Genomic DNA, 19663 nt, shown 5'->3' on the forward strand with positions numbered 1-19663 from the left:
GGTCTAAGTTAGGAATATCTTTGTGAAATCAAAAGCTGGGTCATTGAAAGCAATTGCATTTAAAATGTCCTGAGATTGATTTCACAAAGAGTTAGGACTAGTCCTAGCCTAGGGCTATTCCTAGTAGGAGATATTAAAAACGAATGGCTAGTCCTAATATCCTAACTCGAGATATAAGACTAGTCTTAGCTCTTTGTGAAACTGACCCCTGCTCAAGGAGTCGAGTGTCACGACCAGGATTCGACCCTTACACTTCCATGACACAGCCATAAGAACTTGAGTTGGGTTGGGGCATTAGCAATTAACGAGTGAGCTGTACGGCAAAGTGTAGTTCCAAAAAGGATAATGAAGGTGAAGAAGGGTGGTGGCCAGGGTTATTCAAAAAGGATACAGAAAGTCACTGATGACGTCCATGTGTACAATCTTACTGCAGTGTTGGTCAACTGCAAGTAACATCTCATAGAGATCCTTGGTTATCTGATGAGAAAATCAACATTTATGAGAATCATCTTGAGTGGAAATACAACAAAATACACTTGTGTTTGTAAGCTATTCTGATTTAAGGATACAATAGTTTCTGTTCTGATTGTATATGATAGCTTAAGACTATTTCTACTCTGAATCTACAGGGTTTACAGAAGGTAATTGTGAAAGACTTGTCTTGAAATATTACTCCATAAAATGCTTTACTTTTTGAGACAACATTAAAACAATATAAATTCTCGATATCGTGTCCAATGGCTTTAAACGGGATGATAAGGAAGTAAATTGAAACAGAGAAGAAAGCAAAAACATATCTAAAATATAAACAGATAAATCATAACAATAACAATAATAATAATGATACAAATCACTGGCAACAACTCATCTTAAGATGAATCGCAGTGCTTTATGAAATCAAGGCCTGGTTATATGCAATAGGTAGAAACTATTGATATTCTGTACAACAGTTAAAAACTATTGAAGTTAGAGACATACCTCAAAGAGTAAGCGTGTTCTCTCTTCATGGAACCTCTGGAGGAAAGGTCCGACTAGATGACAAACAAAGAGGTATTGTTCCTCAGTCTGTACCAGTGGCTTCACCTGATCACGGATGAATCTATCACAAACAACAAACAGTTTATTTTAAATCTTCAGATATAATTCTTTGTTTGCAGGGGCATCCAGGGTAAGGCAAAACTTTTAAAACATATCGTTAAAGCGATTTGCCCTACCAGACCTCGCCAACAAATAGCATATATATTCAAATATAGGAAATAAAAGCAGGAATTAAAAAAATAGAGATAATAATATTATAGTACAAAACACTTCATTAAATTATAAAAGCATGAAACATGGAACTGACACAAATGTTGGGGCAAGATAATAACTTTTACAGATAAACCAATGTACAAATATATATAAAATAGAAATGTACCATGCCTACGCTACAAAATGCACAAAAGAAACTAGAACTAATATAAAACACCTTGAATCAAATGCAAGTTAATAAAAAAGGTACTGTCACTCAAATTGTGGGGGGGGGTGGTGAAGGTCAGGGATAAAAAGACTCACTGTTGAAGTGGCGTGAGCTGGCCAATATTAGAGTGATGCCACACAGCGTGAGTCATGGCCAACACGTACGCGCACATCATCTCAGTATGGGAAGAATGCGTCCCCCGGAAATCAAAGACAGCGAAGATGTTATTAAGAATGCCGCTCCCTGGTATGACCTGGTTACCTACGAGGAGATCGCTGACGAGAACATCTAAGATGTGATCTTGGATGACCTCACAGTAACAAGACTGGATGTAGGGGAGAGAAAACGTACATCGTACATATTAGGCCTGATATTGTCTTTGTCATTAGAAAATATGCCTTGCCTTGTCATTAGAGAATGGAGTGAAAAGCCTGACCTATAGACCTATCCGACGAAACAAAATTTGTAGCAGCCTCTATTGAAAATAACCAACTGCGGTGTCTTTTTGTGCACAATCTAGGCATTGAAGACACCGCAGCAAATGGCGCGCGGTGACCAACACTTGCGCACACAGGGCGCGTCGGATTGGTCTATATGTACACATGGTATAGGTTTGCAAAGTTTGAATACTTCTAGGTTTTATAATCTTGGACAAAACACTTGAGAACTTGAAGACTTACGGGCAGCGAGGTGAGCACCAGAGCGATTGTGTTTATCCATGCCATGATTTCATCCCTCTGTACACCACCAGGACTATTAGAAAGAAGAATACAGAAAAACTCAATGCAATATACAAGATAATTTGGGATACAAATAAGTGTTGTGATTTCACTTGTCCCCCATCCCCCGATGTTCAAGTCTCTACTGTTGTAATACCAATACGATAGTACCAGAGAATACAAATACTATTTAAGAAACAGACATGAAAAGCTGCAACTCTGTACTACTCAACATATCAAATTATCAAGGAACAGTGGTACAGGATACGTACTTCTTAGAGATGACTGCCAGCAGAGCGTTGCCTACCACTTTACCCTGACCAGGGAGAGCCATCAGCTCAACACACGTTACATGAAGAGCATGGGCTGCTAGGTTAGGAAACTCACTAAAACGCCAATCCATATTCAGGAACTGAGGCTGGGCCTTGCCTGACACTGGTAATGACCAAGGAGTTAAGGAACTTACAAGTTGATATGTTAACAAAAGCTCAACAAATGGAGAAGATGAAAATATATTACATTTACAATAACAGGTACATACACATGTAAAGGTACATAACACTCATGGACAACCCCCAGACCATCTTGACAAATCATTAAACAAATTAGTAAATTTTGGAAGGAATTTGTGCAATTGTTGCTTTACTTTATTTCATGCATGAGAGGAAGAGGTTCGTGATGGAGCGGTTAAGCACACCAAGCTTCCGTGTTTCTGATCAGTAGAGTGTGGGTTCAAGTCCTGGTAATGACACTTGTGTCCTTAAGCAAGAAAATCATTATTGCTTTGTCCTTCGGGACATAAAGCAGTTGGTCCTGTGTGTTGTGTAATGCATAGGTTAAATACACGAATAGGTTTAATATAAGATCTTTAAGGATATTGTCAACCAATCGCCCAATCAGCTTGCAGTAATAGTCATGGTCTGGATCCCATGTGACATCTTCCCCAGGTTTGTTGATGTACTCCAAGTATGGAGGAGTCAGACACCTATGGGGTGGACGGGGTCACAAGAAACAGTCACATACATATTCAAATATGCAAATGAAACGTAATAACAATGTTGGATACATTAAAACAAGATGGTCCAATGATTACCAAAAGTATATTGGCCACCTCTTATAAAAAGAATTGTAAAACCATAAATGAGAAAGTAAACATTTTCTTAAATAACAGGAAGAATGGAAAGTCTCAAGTGTTGAATCACATTTCCCAAGGGTATACATGTAAGTAGCTCCTCAAAATGTCAATTCATATGACACTTTATATGCCACAGTATAAGCAATATATAGAAAGGAATACAATGCAAAGATAAGATACAAAGTTCAAATGAAATGAGGACAAATATAGCTCATACAAATGACTTTCATATGACACTTTATATACCACAGTAGAAGCAATATATAAAAAGGAATACAATGCAAAGATAAGATACAAAGTTTAAATGAAATGAGGACAAATATAGCTCATACAAATGACTTTCATATGACACTTTATATGCCACAGTATAAGCAATATATAGAAAGGAATACAATGCAAAGATAAGATACAAAGTTCAAATGAAATGAGGACAAATATAGCTCATACAAATGACTTTCATATGACACTTTATATACCACAGTAGAAGCAATATATAAAAAGGAATACAATGCAAAGATAAGATACAAAGTTTAAATGAAATGAGGACAAATATAGCTCATACAAATGACTTTCATATGACACTTTATATACCACAGTAGAAGCAATATATAAAAAGGAATACAATGCAAAGATAAGATACAAAGTTTTGATTGCCCTTAGTTTTAACAATAATTACCAAATGTATGCATTCACTTAAAGAACTGTTTTAGTTTTACTCACCAGCCGGCTGGTTTGATGGACTTCTGGGCCAGGATGATTGCTCCGATTAGTTTACGCTTCAGCTGGGGACGATCTCGGAGTTTCTTCTCATAGTAATGAAGAGTGTTAAACAGATACGTCACAGGATGATCTGGGGGGGGGAAGATTCAGAAATTAATAAAAAACAAGTCTCAAAAATAAAACCATTTCCTTTTTTGATCTTGAGTCAATATCTTACCATGGAATTTATAGAGTCCTCCAAGGTGGTCTAGGAGAATCTCAAGTGACTTAGAGGCGGGAGGAAGCTCTAAGAAGCGATGGATGAGAATATCAAACACCTGATATGAAGGAAATAGAAAAGTATTTCACTTTACTTCATTTTAATTATTTATTCTGGTTGTGAAGCCTAGAACTCTCAGAAAAATTAACTTAATCACTGTCTTAGCAAAGAACCCAAAGGAGAGAAGACAAGAAAGGAAGTTTCAGTTTTAGATGTGGGAGGAAAACCCCAGAGAATTATTCCAGCAAGAAACCATGCAATCAGGCAGGGACTGATTTTTGTTTACATAGTGCCCCCAGTGGGATTTGAACGGAGATATAGAGCCCTTATGAAAATGGATCAAACAAGTCTCTAACCTTACCCTTTAATGTTGTATAATGTTTTAGAATAGTAAATTTCAGTACAACATGTATATAACCTGTATAAGAAACTGCATATTTTTACCATTATTTTGCCAGTAATTATCAGGAACTCTCTTGATGCTGAATTTGTAATCAAACAATTTACTTTAAGGCAAGACAGTTTTTTTTAAATTCAGTTTGAAACTGGATTGAACTGGATTGAACTTGATTGAACTGGATTGAACTGAATTCAACTAGTTCTTACCGGTATGAAGCGGAGACACACATTACTGAAGTACACAGGGAGATTCTGACAGGGTGTACTCATGGTCGTTCCTGTCAACTCCAACATACCTTCGTAGTAATATCTCTCGGGATATTTCTACACAGCAAAACAAAACTATTATTAAAAAAACCTGCTTTTCATGAAAAATTCCACACAATATTTACACATCAGACTTCACAAGGAAAACAAATATATGCAGGACCAGGCAGAATAACCAAATAGTTGAATTTGCCAATTAGCATATTAAATAGGGTGGGGGCAGAAGAAGGGGGCATTCAAGAATAAAGGAAAAATTCACAGAAAAATATGAAATTTATTACAATACGAAAATTCAATAACCAATATATGGTTCAGTCTGCTAATTACATCAATGGGGTGGCAGAAGAAGGTGGTATAAGCGAATAAAGAAAAATGCACATACAAATATGAAATTTATTATCGATATGAAAATACAAAAACCAAATGGTTCGGTCTGCTAATAAACATATTAAATGGGGAGGAACAGAAGAAGGGAGTACAAGAGAATAAAGGAAAATGCACATACAAATATGAAATTTATTATCGATATGAAAATACAAAAAAACAGTGACGCACAAGGTGCTTTACATTATTTTCCTGCAAGGTACGTGGGACTACATCTGAATTATAAGACCTGTATCATATAGCACAAATGGTTTACAAGGTGCTGTGGCGCAATATGCTGCCAATCAAACCAGGAACATAGAGAAACAGATTTGACTTACTCTATGGTAGTTCATGTGTTTGGTGTGCCAGTCAGACTGCAGCCAGTGTTCAGGGGAGTTGTCTTTAATGAAATCGTTGACACGGTTCCTGAATTCACTGGGTTTGAGGAGTAGGAGCTGAATGATGAAGAAACACACCTGAGCCTCGCTGCCTTCATGGTTACGCAGAGCCTTAATCAGAAAAAAAGGTTAGATTTTAAGATCGTAAGTAAAATATGCACATTTTCTATCTCAACTTATCAGGCCTTATAAGTCTAGTCCTTCAATAGACCTTATGCACATGACGTTATTTCAGTAGGGCGCCCTCACCTAGAGGTCAAAATACTGTGCGCCGCGCGTACAAATCTGTGCGTCTCAATTGTTTCATCACCGTTTTTCCTCTAAGATAGCGGCTGGATGACGTCAATGCATAAGGTCCATTCCCAAGTGTTCAGTGTTCTTTTATTGTTATTACTGATGACGTCATGGCTTAGCAAATAACATGTATACACATTGAAGCTCTATGAACTTGACACCAGCTGTTATTATTATTATTAATATTATTATTATTAGTTATTCGGACAATTCACATAGTACAGAAACAATACTTGCAAACAAAAGTTTAGCAACAGGAACATAATGTTTTAAAGAACTACCTAAAGCACTGGTCCTGAATGAAAATGAGTGACAGAATGTTTTAATACAACAAGGAACTTGTTGTAAATGTACTGTTTCGGCCTGCTTGGCCGCCAGTGCAGTTAATAAATAAACCATAATAATAAAACAAACTTACCAAGTTGAGTATGAGTCTATCCAAGCTGATGATGTTGAGTTTCCACACCATGTCATTCAACGTCTCAACACACTGTAACAAGAAAACATCCACAAATCAACACGTCGTCCACTATAATGTTATTAAGTAGCCATTTTCTACCCCTTTGATCTCCTGCCAAGATTAATGATTGACGAAGAGGGCGCCCAATAAAGTAGGGTTGGGGGTAAGGATGGGGAGGAATCTGTTGGAGTGTCTTAAACGCACTGGTCGCTATTGGTAAATACATCTCAAAAATAATTGCATAAAAATTTTCTTGGTAGCGAGTAATGGGGAGAGGTTGATAGTATAAAACATTGTGAGAAACGGCTCCCTCTGGAATAGCATATATGCTCAGAGAAAGAGGTAATTTCTCACTCAAATATTGAAAGACTTTTCGAGGCATCTGAAAGCACACAAGTTTGTGCAACAAGGGTTGTTTTGATGATATGTACCATGAGTTTAAGAAATGTAAAATAAAAATGTGAATAAGATAAGAACAGTGAATACTTTAACATACTGACCTTATTGACATGTTGACCCCCTGCAGAGGTCGAGAATTCAAACACCAGGAAATCTGCAAAGGTTCTGATGTGTTTGGAGAGCGCCCTCGGACCAATACGCTCAATGACCTTGACCGCGACTGGATTGATATGACTTGGCTCGTTCTCTAGAAGCATCTTCCAAATCAAGCTGACGGGGAAAGAACAATAATTTGATGTCGTGGCCAAGCAGTCAAGGGCATCGGAATCAAGTTCTGAATCAAGTGTGGGTTCGAATCCCAGTCATGGCACTTGAAGCCATACATTAAGTTTACATACTGTCCCCCAAAAAACAAAATTTCCATACAAAAATTACATGAAATGCCTACACGACTGTTTGAAAACTCCTATCTGTTGATACGACAAGAGAGGGTAATCAAATAAAATCTTACCAGAGGAATAACGACTGTGTCCCTTGGCTGGCAAACCGGTTTAGAATCTCTGCTTCGTTGGTCATTGCTGTCCGGGAAAATAAACCTCATTAACTAAAATTTTAATTATGACCAATGCATCAAATCTATAAATCGTTAAAATCCTTTTGATCACGAATTCATTTAACATAAAGAACTGCTGTAGACCCCATTGTGTGATCACTCAAGCTTGAAACAAACATTCTTACACAACAGAAAGCTTTTATTCAAAGGCCATTTTTACAAACTCTGTTATGACTAAAGTCGCCTGCGGTTATTATTTTATTGTCTTAACCTTTCCACTTTCGATGCTCATCCTCGACGGTCTTCTTGAGAAGGGAGCGGTCTTCCTGAATGGCGGGGTTAGCCTCAAAGAATTCTTGGAGGGCAGTAGGGAAACACTTCAAGGTGTGGGAGGCCCAGTTATGAGGAGTGTTAGCAAACAGGGTAGCTAAGATGTCTTTACACCAGGAACCTGAGAGCGTCTCTGAACCTAAAGAAAGGCAAATAGTTTATTATAATAACAATGAAAAATGATTGATTAAGTTTTGGGCCAGCCGAAGACCGGTACTGATGTGTTTGTGTTGTTTTCACCCATCAGAGTCACTTGCCGCTTCAGCTTGATTTATAGGGTCATAATAATAATATTTTGGGAGGCTTATCCTCACTTTCTCGCAAGCTCAGAAGCCATATTACAAACAACCATGACAACCTGGCTACGTGTTTGAGCAGCTGGCAAGCAAGGGCAGCCTTTGGTATCTAGCCACATCAACCCATATAACATGTATAATGACCACGGAGCACAGCCTGAGATGATCCGAAACAAATAATAATATTAATAATCAGCACCTCTGCTGAAAGAATTGTTTAAATCAACTCTTTCCGAGTTTCTAGTTTCTAAACCGGAATACGTTAAAGAGGAAAACTCAAGAGCTAAATTCATCTCTCATGACTCAAGTGCCCTGAAAAAAGCAAGATCTGCACGAGAACACTCTCCGAAAAAAGGCGTTTGGAAAAATCTTGCTCGATATACAAACCACTAGGATCTACTTCTTACCAGTGACATGCATGGCCCTTGCTAGAGTGAGAACTAAAGCACGGTTCAACTCCTCCGAGTCAGCCGAGAGAAGGTTGTTGGGCTCTGTGAGAAAACGCGACAGCTGGGGTTGAACATCTGCACTCCCTAGCCCAGTGATGATGCGTAACGCTGTACTCTCAATACTAAACGTAAACAAAGATTTCAAAAATGTTGGGGTGGAACAAAGACAAATTTACTTGATCGCGACTTGAACTTGCGACCTCCAGTTTAACGTGCCCAGGTTTTAACAACTGAGCTGCCTAGCCCTAATGTTGGCGGTCTCCCTGTTTCATCAATATCTTTGCTCAGAGGTTCCAGTCAGAAGTCATGCAAATGTTAACTGAAGTACTAAGGCCAAATTAGAAACCGGCCGTACTCTCTCCATATTGACCTTCGACCCTTACCATTGATACAGTTGATTCTGATTGGCTAGTGGGATCTTGCTGAGTGAGTGTAGATTACATAACAGCTGGACGATGTACTGTGGCTGTATGTGCTGTAAACGGAAGCTGAATAGCTCCAGTAGTGTGTGTAGCATACCCCACGCCTTGGCTTCACAGACACTGGGGAGAACTTTAGCTAAAACACATAAAAAGAGTGAAAAGCTGATATACATGTATAAGGAGAGTCAGTAACTAGATTGGTGACTTCATGCATGGCTATGGGATGGACGACAGTCACCAATCTATTTCAGTCAAAGGAGGAGGGGCACCATGGGGGGTAGGAGCAGAGGGGTAACCATTAGACAGGCAGAGTAGACACCAGGGGAAGAGGAGGGGCAGAAGGGACAACATAGGAGGGGTCGACAGGTATTATTTTGAGAGAAGACACTGTGGGAGGGGTTGAGGGGACACCATAGGAGCGGTTGAGAGAGGACACAGGTGGAGTTGAGGTGGACTCGAGTTGGACTCTGGGAGGGGTAGAGGGAACACCAAAGGCACAGGAAGTAACGTTGTGAGGGGTGGAGGGGTCATAGATGGACATCTCAACCACAGCATAAATCTGGAAGGGGATGAGGAAGAGAGTTGGTGTCAGTAAAGACTTACAGATGAATCCCTTGATGCCGAGAGTCTCGATCTCAGTATAGACTAAGAGTCTACTGTAGGTTTGGGTTAGGGTTAGGGAAGAGAGAAGGGGATGAGGAAGAGAGTGGGCGTCAGTAAAGACTTACAGATGAATCCCTTGATGCCGAGAGTCTCGATCTTAGTCTACTGTAGGTTTGGGTTAGGGTTAGGAAAGAGAGAAGGGGATGAGGAGGAGAGTGGGTGACAGTAAAGACTTACAGATGATGCCGAGGGTCTCGATCTCAGTATAGACTAAGAGTCTACTGTAGGTTTGGGTTAGGGTTAGGGAAGAGAGAAGGGGATGAGGAAGAGAGTGGGCGTCAGTAAAGACTTACAGATGAATCCCTTGATGCCGAGAGTCTCAATCTCAGTATAGACTAAGAGTCTACTGTAGGTTTGGGTTAGGGTTAGGGAAGAGAGAAGGGGATGAGGAAGAGAGTGGGCGTCAGTAAAGACTTACAGATGAATCCCTTGATGCCGAGAGTCTCAATCTCAGTATAGACTAAGAGTCTACTGTAGGTTTCAACCAGAGCTGGAGATAGAGCCACAGCTGTGGCCTGATGGTGGATAGCGGTCATGATGTTCTTGTTGACAATGTGATGAATCAGACTAAGGGGAGAGAGAATAAATGATGTCACTATCGGGAAAAAACAGATGTTCAGCAATTTGGAAACAGGTGTCATGACCGGGACTCGAACCAACATTCTACTGAACAGAAACACCAGAGCTTGAGTACAGTGTTCTTATCCGCTTGGCCACGACACCCAATGTATTCTCATAGTATATACAGCAAAACTAATGTAAGAGAGGTTTGCGGTGACACCTTGTGAATATCTCTCTTGATTGGAGCTGGTTCTGGTTCCGGTGGCTCTTCTCAGAGTCGGGTTTTTTAAAAGTCGTTAACCATCGATTCTTTTCAGAACCAACACTACTCAAAAGATATATTAACATGGTGTTATTACAAACCTGTCTTGGTTATACTTCCACCATGCAAAGTTTTGAATCCTACTTATAAACAGCATGTTATACTGACCTCATTTTGGCATGTACAGTGAGTGAATCCAATAAGCTCATTGAGAGAGGTGTGGTGGGTCCAGACGCTACACACATCCCAGGACCCGGCATGGGTACAGTAGTCTTCCCAGAGCTGTATGTACTCTCTACAAGAACAGCCATGGGGCGAGGGAACATATCGGTACTTGTACTGTCTACAACAATCAAAAACCAAGAATAATAATAATCAGTTTATAATATAGCACTTTATGACAGCCCGAAGGGCGTATCAAAGCGCTTCTGACATTATTACCCCCGGTCACTGGGCCATATATTTCATTCATTTACAAACCATTGGCCAACTCTACACAACATTATGCTGAACAGCGGAAACAAACAAAAACACCATGATTTAACTTACATGCATTGCATAGCATGGCAATCCGATAGTCAGTCAATGGAAGATTGGTACAGTTGTAACTCTGTTGTAGGAACCTATAAAGAGGAAGAACAGAGAATTTTGCTTTACAATTCTTCAATTTGTGGAACGATTCATTACCATTGAGATGACTCAAGCCAGGCTCAGACTTTCTGCGAATGCAAAGCAAATTTGAACGTCACAAATTTGCGACAAATAATTCTCATCAGTTGAAATGTGCTCAATTCCTGCAAATCATTTGTAGCGCAAAGAGGGCTGTGATGTCGAAATTCGTAACGCATTTGCAGGCAGTATGAACCGGGCTTCACTCTAGATGTATGTAGCTTATTAGAAATGGGAGTGCAAGCCTCTGCAGTGATTTAGCATTAGCAGGGCCATTAGTAGACAAAAGGGCATTAGAGATCAGGCTACCAGGCCATAGTGACCTATTGACTATTGACTACTTACTCTAGATGCAGTTTTAGAGATGACAATGCAGGTTTATGCAGTGATCAGGCATTAATGGGGGCACTTATAGGGAAGAGGGCATTAGAGATCAGGCCGACACACTTTCTATAGTTCTACAGGGCCATAGTGAACTATTGACCGGTGTACTCACTCTAGATGCAGCTTGAGAGATGGGAGTGCAGGTCTCTGTAACGACACCTTATCACTCTGTGCTTTACGTGTCAGATGAATCCAAATACAAGCCATAGCAAGGCTATGTGTACACTGTGGATGACTTATGTCTGGGACAGGTAGAGGCTACAACGAGAGAGAATAAAGTCAAAGTCAAAGAAAAAAGTTTCAATTAGGCCCAAGACTTTTTTGATGCAAGTTGGCCCCAAACAAGGCTAAAAGCAACTCTTGGTATGGGGCTTCAAGAAGAAAAATTATTTAATGTGATTTCAAGGGAGCTGAAGATAGGAATTGACGTTCATCTTGATGGAGGGAACCATGCACCAGGCAAAGAGTTTCAAAGAGTGTATGGGTGAGAAGAAGCAGAAATTGCAAGGTCTATTGAGATCAAAACGTAATCCTGTAAAAACTCAATTATGAAAAAATAAACCTTCTTTAGATCAGTCAAGTGTCTTAAGAAAATCCCATACCTCTTTTTCTGGGAAGAATATATCGAAGAGCTTCAAGACTGGAAAGAAATCACTAAGTGGATTCTTCTTAATACTCCCAGAGATGAACTGGAGAAGGAGCCACATCAGATGATCACGTCCCTTGGTCAGACGACGATTACAAAGCTAAAAAAATGGAGAAACAAATTGCCTGTTCTTAGATATTTGGTTTGCGGTAACACCATGTGTGTATCTACTTGCCAGGTAGAGTTTGTTCTTAGAGAACTGTCTTGCTTTATTCTACTACCGCGAGGTAGATGTTCGGGGGTTCGGAGACTTCTTAGTTCTGAAAAGAACTGTCCTTCTTTTTAACTATTACCCGGGCAGATGGTATAGAAAATAGGCTGGGACTACTACTTTAGCTTACAGGACCGTAATTAACTGTACTACCGCAGAGTCAGTTCTTAAATTGGTCTCAACATTTGGACTAGCTTGCTCTAGTCATCGTCAGGAGACTGTTCTTTTACCTCGTTTCTTTTAAAGGGTTTTGATGACAAGAATCCCTACTCACTGTGTATAAAGATCTATGTAGTTTATCTATGGAAGTTTTTAGCTTCATTTGTCGTCAATTTTTTGAGAAAAAAGTTCACAGAACAATGTTTTAAGGAGAGTAGCTTAAATTTGTTGTATGTGCTAAGAAAATTATTTTTGTGAAATTGTTTTACTAATTTCTCAAAAACTGCAGCATCTCCGCAAGTAATATTTTAAGGGAAGCTTTCTACCATCATTATCTTCAAACCGGGTACATGTATTAAGTTAAATGAAAATCTGTGGAATTTGTGTTTTGTGTTACAAAAAGTACTCAAACCTTTAAAGTAGATCATTTAAACCAAGCAGTGCTTTGTATGAAGTTTCAGCTCTAGGCTAAATGCTCTACAGAAACACAAATTAAAGGAATCATTTATAAGTTTGGTTTACGGTTAGAACTGTTTTGTAATTAACTTCTGATGACAGATACATGTACAAAAGTTTTGAGGTTTACCTTTTCATTAAGTGACATCACCATGTGTGGGAAGCTGGCAAAGTTGAAAAGCAAAAAGAAGATGAGTTGACTAGACAGGTGCTGCCAGAGGGCATTCGTGGGGCAGCCAAGCTCAAATGACCCATCAGTCTGCTCCGTACGCTCCATGGCAACGACCACTAGGTCTGCTAACATCTCTTCCAGGACTAGACACCGCTGCTTTTGCTTTAATAGGTGAAAAAACACATGGGAGAAGGGGTTAGAGAATGGAAGATGTCTAGTGATTCTAAATCTCACAGATCTTCCAGGAGTCTCCTGGCTTTGAGTGTAAACTACCATTTTGATTGCTAATTGAGGGGAAGAAGTAATAAATCATCTACATTCAAAATCTAAAATTAATAGTATAATTCAATTAAATCCAATCAACGTTTACTTCCATATTGGTGAAAAAAAGGAGAATAATAAAGTACAATTGTTTAAGTCAAATACATTCAAGAACTGGTCAAGGAAAATAATAAGTGAAAATAAAAAACGAAAATAATAGAGTATAATAAAAAATGATTAACTAAGATTCACCTGGATGTTCAACCCCAGTATCATCCGCACCATATCTCTGGAGTAAGGCTGCTCCAATACATAGCGTAGTAATTTAGTCTGGCGCTGGGTCTGCTCCTAAAACCAACAACAACAAAAAGAGTCACAAGAAACGAAAGGGTTTGATATTCCACTCATTTTGCCGCAAAAGTACTTAAAAAATGGTATGGCAAATGACCAGAGAATCTTTAAGAAGCTTACCTTGTCATAAGGAAGCAGTCCTTTAAGTGGGAACATCAACGTGATAGGGTCCAACTTCCAAGAGTTATGAGTGGCGTTGAAGTGACCAACGACCGGCAATAAGCAAGGCCTACCGGTGATGGACACCATTCGAGCAGTAGGCCTGAATGAGTCAATGAAGTTGGTAACCAACTCTCCAACAGTCTGTAGTAAAACAAGGAATATCATTTATAAATACATTTGCCATCGCGCCCTAGCGGTTAAGAGCAGTGAATTCAAGCTCTGGTGTTTCTGATCAGCAGAATGTGGGTTTGAGTCCCGGTCATGACACTTGTGTCTTTAAGCAAGACACTTAACCATGATTGCTTTGTAAAGTTGGTGAGGTAGTGCTTTCTGCTTTACCAGCCAGGCTTCTGATGGATGATACCCAAGCCTACATTTGTATGGACTGTAAAGGAGGTAACCCTGTTTCGGCCCCAGGAGTAGGTAGCAACGGCCCTTGGACAAATAGTTGATTCGCAGTGGCCTTCAGGCCTTGTGTCTCTGGCGACTTGCATAAAAACAAATTTTAAAAAATTAAAATTAAAAAAAATATCATTAAAACAACATAGATTCATACCCAATGAGTGTTTGGATTGTCATCTGGGAACAGCTTTTTGAGTTCATTGACAGCGAAGTAGCTCGGCAGTAGGAAGGCATTCCTGTCTAGGATGTGGGTGAGAACCTTGACGGCAGCATCTAGCTGCTTAGAGGCGGAGACGTTGACCGTGACTGGAATCAGCTCTATCTTCTCTAAGATCACCCTCAGGAGATCTCTGCATCCCTAGATATTCACAAAATAAGGGAGAATCAGTGTTTTAAAGCGTTGGCTGGAATCTGCTTTAAAGGTAGAGTGTACTTTCTGACTCTCTCTCTGTCTCTATGCATGTATTTCCACTTCACTGCTTATGTTATCTTATCAGTTTCTTATTTGTTGTGCTGTTATTAAGCCTTTGAGAAAAACTCTGCTAGGGTCAATACGTCAGGCCATTAACTATTTTATGCATAAAAGGTAGAGTCATAGATTGGTTTTTATCGAATTAATACTCATTTATAAGAGAAAAAAATAAAAAATACAAAGAAGGAGTAATATGTGAAAGTTTCAGCTGAAACCAGTGTCTACTTGCTGAGAAAACAGCAAAAACCATCATGGTATTTTAACAGGAAATTCTAGAGATGAAACTGATTGCAAACCTTGTAGTCCACGTTGACAATAATCCTGTCTACGAGCTGAAACGTCCTACACCATGGTTCAGATGACTTATAATCAAGACTAGGGTTGGACAAGAGAGCTTCACAAAGCATTCTGGAAAAAGAGGGGGAAAAATGTGACCAAGAAATGAGTGGTTAATAACTAGAGACTTACCCTCCTACGTGTGTTTCACAAAATTTTGTGGATGGATTGTTTTGTAACTGAAAATGTGCTGTAGCTGCTGAAACTGTTTTTGAAACCTAAATTTCACGTTATTATAAGATAGAAATAATTGACAACCTAGTTCTTACCTTGCTGGGATGCCATGTTGATCTGCTGACATCAGTAGCATATCACACAGGAGCTTTAACCGTTGGTGAGACTTTTGACGATGTATGTGGGTCACGTAGAACCCCAAGACAAGCTCATATGACTCCTAAAAAGTAAAAACAATCCTTTAGTCAGTTCGACAAGGTTGTAACTCAGCTTGGGGAACAGGTCATATCTTTATTCTTTTCCACTAAAAAAATAGCGTGCACGTTGACATTCACAATCCAGATCATGAAATTAGGGTCCGTCATCGAACATTTTACTGTTTTCTTTGTGGTGGGAAATACGCTTACGTTTTTGCTTTAGTCCGAATTTGCTTTGGATATGAAAGCGGCGATATGAAATTAGCCCTTGTTTAGTGTTTAGCCGGAGAAAGATAATGTCGAGGATTTAGTGGGATAGAATTGGTGGCTATGGGTATGGCTATGGCCTCATCATGCATTGAAGTATAGGACGAACTTATGTAGCCGTAGCTGTAGTCGCTAATTCCGATACGGCCTAAGAGTAGAACTTACAGCAGCAAGAGATTTCCAGAATCGGTTGAAGGAGTCGATGCAGCACATAACCTTGTTCCTGTCATCTTCAGGGGAGTGTAGGATGAAGCTATCGATGGAAGCGGGAAACACAACAAAATCATCAGTTTAACCCTCTTACACTTGGTACCATTTTTGAGAGAGTTGACCAACCATTTGTAGCCATCCCAGTGCACAGGTTGTGTTGGCTAATTATGTATCGAGAAGATGCATTAACCCGTTCACCAAATTTGAAACAAAATAAGCTAGTTTGAAACTGAGACAAGATTTTAAAAAATATAAAATAGTCTTACCCACAAAATGCTTCCTCTATTGATGTAGTTCTCTGCAAAAGTAAAAAATAACAATAGCTGTTGAGGGATTCAAATTTAAGCAGTCACTTGTGACTGAGCAAGTCATTGTACATACAAGACATTATTCAAACACCCATCACTAGCGGCTTAAAGCCATTGGACCCTTTCGGTACAGAACAAAAACAAAAGTTCACAGATTTACAAATAATTTACAGGGTTTACAGAAGGTAATGGTGAAAGACTTCTCTTGAAATATTAGTCCATGAAATGCTTTACTTTTTGAGAAAACGGTAAAACAATATAAATTCTCGTTAACGAGAATTACGGATTTGTTATAAACACATGTCATGACAAGGCGAAACGCGCGAAAACAGGAGTGGGTTTTCCCGTTATTTTCTCCCGACTCCGATGTCCGATTGAGCCTAAATTTCCACAGGATTGTTATTTTATATATAAGTTGTGATACACGAAGTGTGGGACTTGGACAATACTGTTTACCGAAAGTGTATAATGGCTTTAACACAGATCAGTGTATGGGTAAAACACAAATAATATTCTTGATCTTCTTTTATCTTATTCTTATCTCGTCTTAAATCGGTGTGGTACCTCCTGCTATAATATAGGAATTTAAACCAATGCCAAGACCAGGGCAACAGAGGCCATGACCAGTGACCACCGTGGTCTCTGTATAATTCCAGGCCTACACTTTTGTTTGCACTCACCAGCGCATCATTGAGGATTTCCTGCAGCTGAGCGTCGAGTGGTGATGTTGATACCATTGTCACAACCCTAGATAAGACAAGAGACTACCACTCACTCCAGAATGATCAAGCTTCAATGGTGATGGGGCAGGATCTAAAAAGAAGGAAAGAGTGTCGTAAGTAATTTCTGCTCTAAACTCGAGTCAAGTGATCAAGTCAGTCAAGTCACAAGTAGTTTTTCTAATTCCATGAATAAAATAAGAAGAGTAGTGCAGATTTAACAACATTCGGCATTGAAAAGGTGACAAAAGCATGAACTCAATTCAAAACTGTTGGGCTGCATCGTTACCGAAGATTCAATTTTTTCATATTTGTTAAAACAATAAACAAATACAAATAATTGCATTTGTAAAATAAAATTCAAATGAATCAAATTCCAAGTCAAGTCAAATTTAAATTACTCTCAAGTCTCATTCAGTTCATGATTCAATCTCATTCTCATAAATAAATAAATCATAAATACTTGACTCAACAAAGTCAATAGATAGTCAAATTGACTCAAAAGTAGTTTTTCCCTGAGTCAAGTCAAGTTACAAGTTATGTTCATGTTTTGCCCAACGCTTTTGTATAATACATGTAAAGTAAGTGTAAAAAACTGTAAGCCAGCCGGGCCAGTGACAAGTTTTGTGCGAGAAGATAGACAGATGACAATTTGCCCAATTTCCGGACAACTCAATGACCCGTTCAAAATGACTTAGCATTCCAGTCCCTCTAAATATGAGACTAAAAACAGTTTTATTCGATTATAATATACCTCATTAATTCCACAAATCTATTTGTCTTCATTATTCGGTTAAATATAGCTTTTTATGACAAAAACTTACAATTCCTTTGTGGTCAGCATTTGAACACATACCGCGGCCGTAGTGTCATGTGCGCGTGTACTCGTATCCGAAGAAAACTTAACTTTGTTCAACTTCCCCAAGTCTTCTCTTCATTATACCATTTCTTTGGGGCGGGGCTTGCTCTAATGAAGGGGAGTGGCAGAGACTTTGCGGCCTCGCGTCATAGTGTGAATAGTGCTATGTAATACAAGACTTTCAATTCTAATTTAAAAAAAACCAAACAAAAACATTTGAATTTCCTGAGAGTTCTCAGATAGGCCTAACCACATTCGCTCCATCGCCATGGGAAATTAACATAGGCTGAAAGAGGGCGATATCTATCAGAAGAAGTTTGTGCACAGTTGGCCTAATTGGGGGGGGGGGGGGGGGGGGGGTAGGGGAATCTCCTGCCACCAGAGGGGGGGGGGGGGGCGCTGTTGCTACCCGCTCACATACCCCACCCCTTACACTTCCCCAGGTGCGATTGGAAAACAAATCACAAATGAGTGGTTTAATACATTAAATAAAATAATCCCTATACCACAGAGTGCAAGAGTAAAAGGGAGATTCTATTGTTAATGGATTTATTTTTTGTTTTTATATTTTTTCAATAAATGTGAAGATGTATATTGTCGCAAGTACATGTTGGTTTAGGTGTGATAAATGACTGACTGAACATGGTATCATAATAACCATGGGCTGTTCATGTTTGGGTTATGGTTGGTTGGTATTTGACATTGAGTGAAATTACTGTTTATATACAGTGCATGTAACCATTATGCAATGATCGATCGTTTAATATGCCGTGGAGTCTATATGGTCATAGGCCCTTTTCGAAACGACGGCTTCGGCTTTGGATTAGGATCAGACTAGCTTGGCCCCGGCAGTGAGTTATATATGCGCGTGCTTTGCACATACGCCCTCAGGGCTTCATCCGAGAAACGGAACCCCGAGCCTAATCCAGAGCCGAAGCCGTCGTTTCGAAAAGGGCCTTACTGTTCCATCACATTGCTGATGGGTGTGTATAAGTTACAAGTAATAATTAATGGATAGCCTGAAAAGTCAGAAAACTTGCGGCTTGCTGTGTTGGTCAGTTTAAGCCTAGTATAGGCTTATTAATGGGTTGATTTAATTAGTTAGATCGAAAGTTATTTAGTCAATTTTTATAGAATAATTAATTGGAAAAGTTAGTAAGTTAGTTTAGAGTTACTAAAAAAGTTAGATAATTAATTCGTCAAATAGTTAGTTATAGTTTGTTAGACAGTTTGTCATTTGTTTGGTCTTAGTTATATAATTACTTTGATAGTGGTTAATTAGGTTAGTTGCTTTTTTGATTGATGGGGTGTCTGTTTTTGATGGGGCATGTCCATAGGAAACTTGGAATTATAATCACACTTCGGGTATAACAACATAATATCGAGGTTTTAATGGAAGTATTTCTCAGAAGTTTCCAGAGTGTAGGGCGCCTGTAGAGTTTATGTGGACTATTTTTGTAATATTTATCTAAAAATACTATATTATTTTAAATTTAGGCAGTTGTCATTATACCATCTGTTAAACGCTCTCTCGTAATAATAAAGAATTTCCATCAGGAACATTACAGATCTGCCCAACAGACCATCATAATGTAACAGCTGAGATCAGTCAATGAGATTTACAGCCTCTCATCCGAGAAACCACTCAGAACTTACTATCTTTGGAGAGGCAGTGAATAAGTTCCCTTGTATAGCAGAGCAAAATGCCACACAAAATATATCAGTTGCTATTTAAAAATCATGGTTTGCTACATCAGCATTCAGTGTGCACAAAAAAGAAAAAAGTTGAGTCTAAATATTTTGCTATGCAAAATTGCTGGACGAAACCACTCAATGA

The 19663-nt window shown here is 39.1% G+C and overlaps 1 protein-coding gene across 2 annotated transcripts in view; it reads right to left on the bottom strand.

The window, feature by feature from the left end:
- Positions 1-19663, bottom strand: part of LOC139952132 (mediator of RNA polymerase II transcription subunit 23-like) — a 30083-nt gene that overhangs the window by 845 nt on the left and 9575 nt on the right. Inside the window, exons 1-31 of one of the 2 annotated variants that reach the window (XM_071951103.1) lie at positions 17792-17855; positions 16929-17061; positions 16207-16238; positions 15896-15983; positions 15362-15486; positions 15053-15164; positions 14439-14642; positions 13841-14023; positions 13622-13717; positions 13067-13270; positions 12067-12210; positions 11577-11722; positions 10961-11034; positions 10580-10754; positions 10007-10155; positions 8887-9061; positions 8462-8625; positions 7700-7897; positions 7387-7453; positions 6977-7145; positions 6435-6506; positions 5663-5833; positions 4899-5015; positions 4251-4350; positions 4034-4163; positions 3057-3163; positions 2451-2616; positions 2140-2212; positions 1555-1784; positions 979-1099; positions 392-477 (exon numbers count right to left, since the gene is read on the bottom strand). In XM_071951103.1, the coding sequence (XP_071807204.1) occupies positions 392-477; positions 979-1099; positions 1555-1784; positions 2140-2212; positions 2451-2616; positions 3057-3163; positions 4034-4163; positions 4251-4350; positions 4899-5015; positions 5663-5833; positions 6435-6506; positions 6977-7145; positions 7387-7453; positions 7700-7897; positions 8462-8625; positions 8887-9061; positions 10007-10155; positions 10580-10754; positions 10961-11034; positions 11577-11722; positions 12067-12210; positions 13067-13270; positions 13622-13717; positions 13841-14023; positions 14439-14642; positions 15053-15164; positions 15362-15486; positions 15896-15983; positions 16207-16238; positions 16929-16985 (3935 nt within the window). In that variant the 5' untranslated portion in view covers positions 16986-17061; positions 17792-17855. Of the gene's footprint in view, positions 1-391; positions 478-978; positions 1100-1554; positions 1785-2139; positions 2213-2450; positions 2617-3056; positions 3164-4033; positions 4164-4250; positions 4351-4898; positions 5016-5662; positions 5834-6434; positions 6507-6976; positions 7146-7386; positions 7454-7699; positions 7898-8461; positions 8626-8886; positions 9062-10006; positions 10156-10579; positions 10755-10960; positions 11035-11576; positions 11723-12066; positions 12211-13066; positions 13271-13621; positions 13718-13840; positions 14024-14438; positions 14643-15052; positions 15165-15361; positions 15487-15895; positions 15984-16206; positions 16239-16928; positions 17062-17791; positions 17856-19663 lie in introns of those variants that run through there. The other variant, XM_071951104.1, reaches the window with a different exon arrangement.

Source organism: Asterias amurensis, chromosome 20, assembly GCF_032118995.1.
Source record: "Asterias amurensis chromosome 20, ASM3211899v1".
Taxonomy (NCBI): Eukaryota; Metazoa; Echinodermata; class Asteroidea; order Forcipulatida; family Asteriidae; genus Asterias; species Asterias amurensis.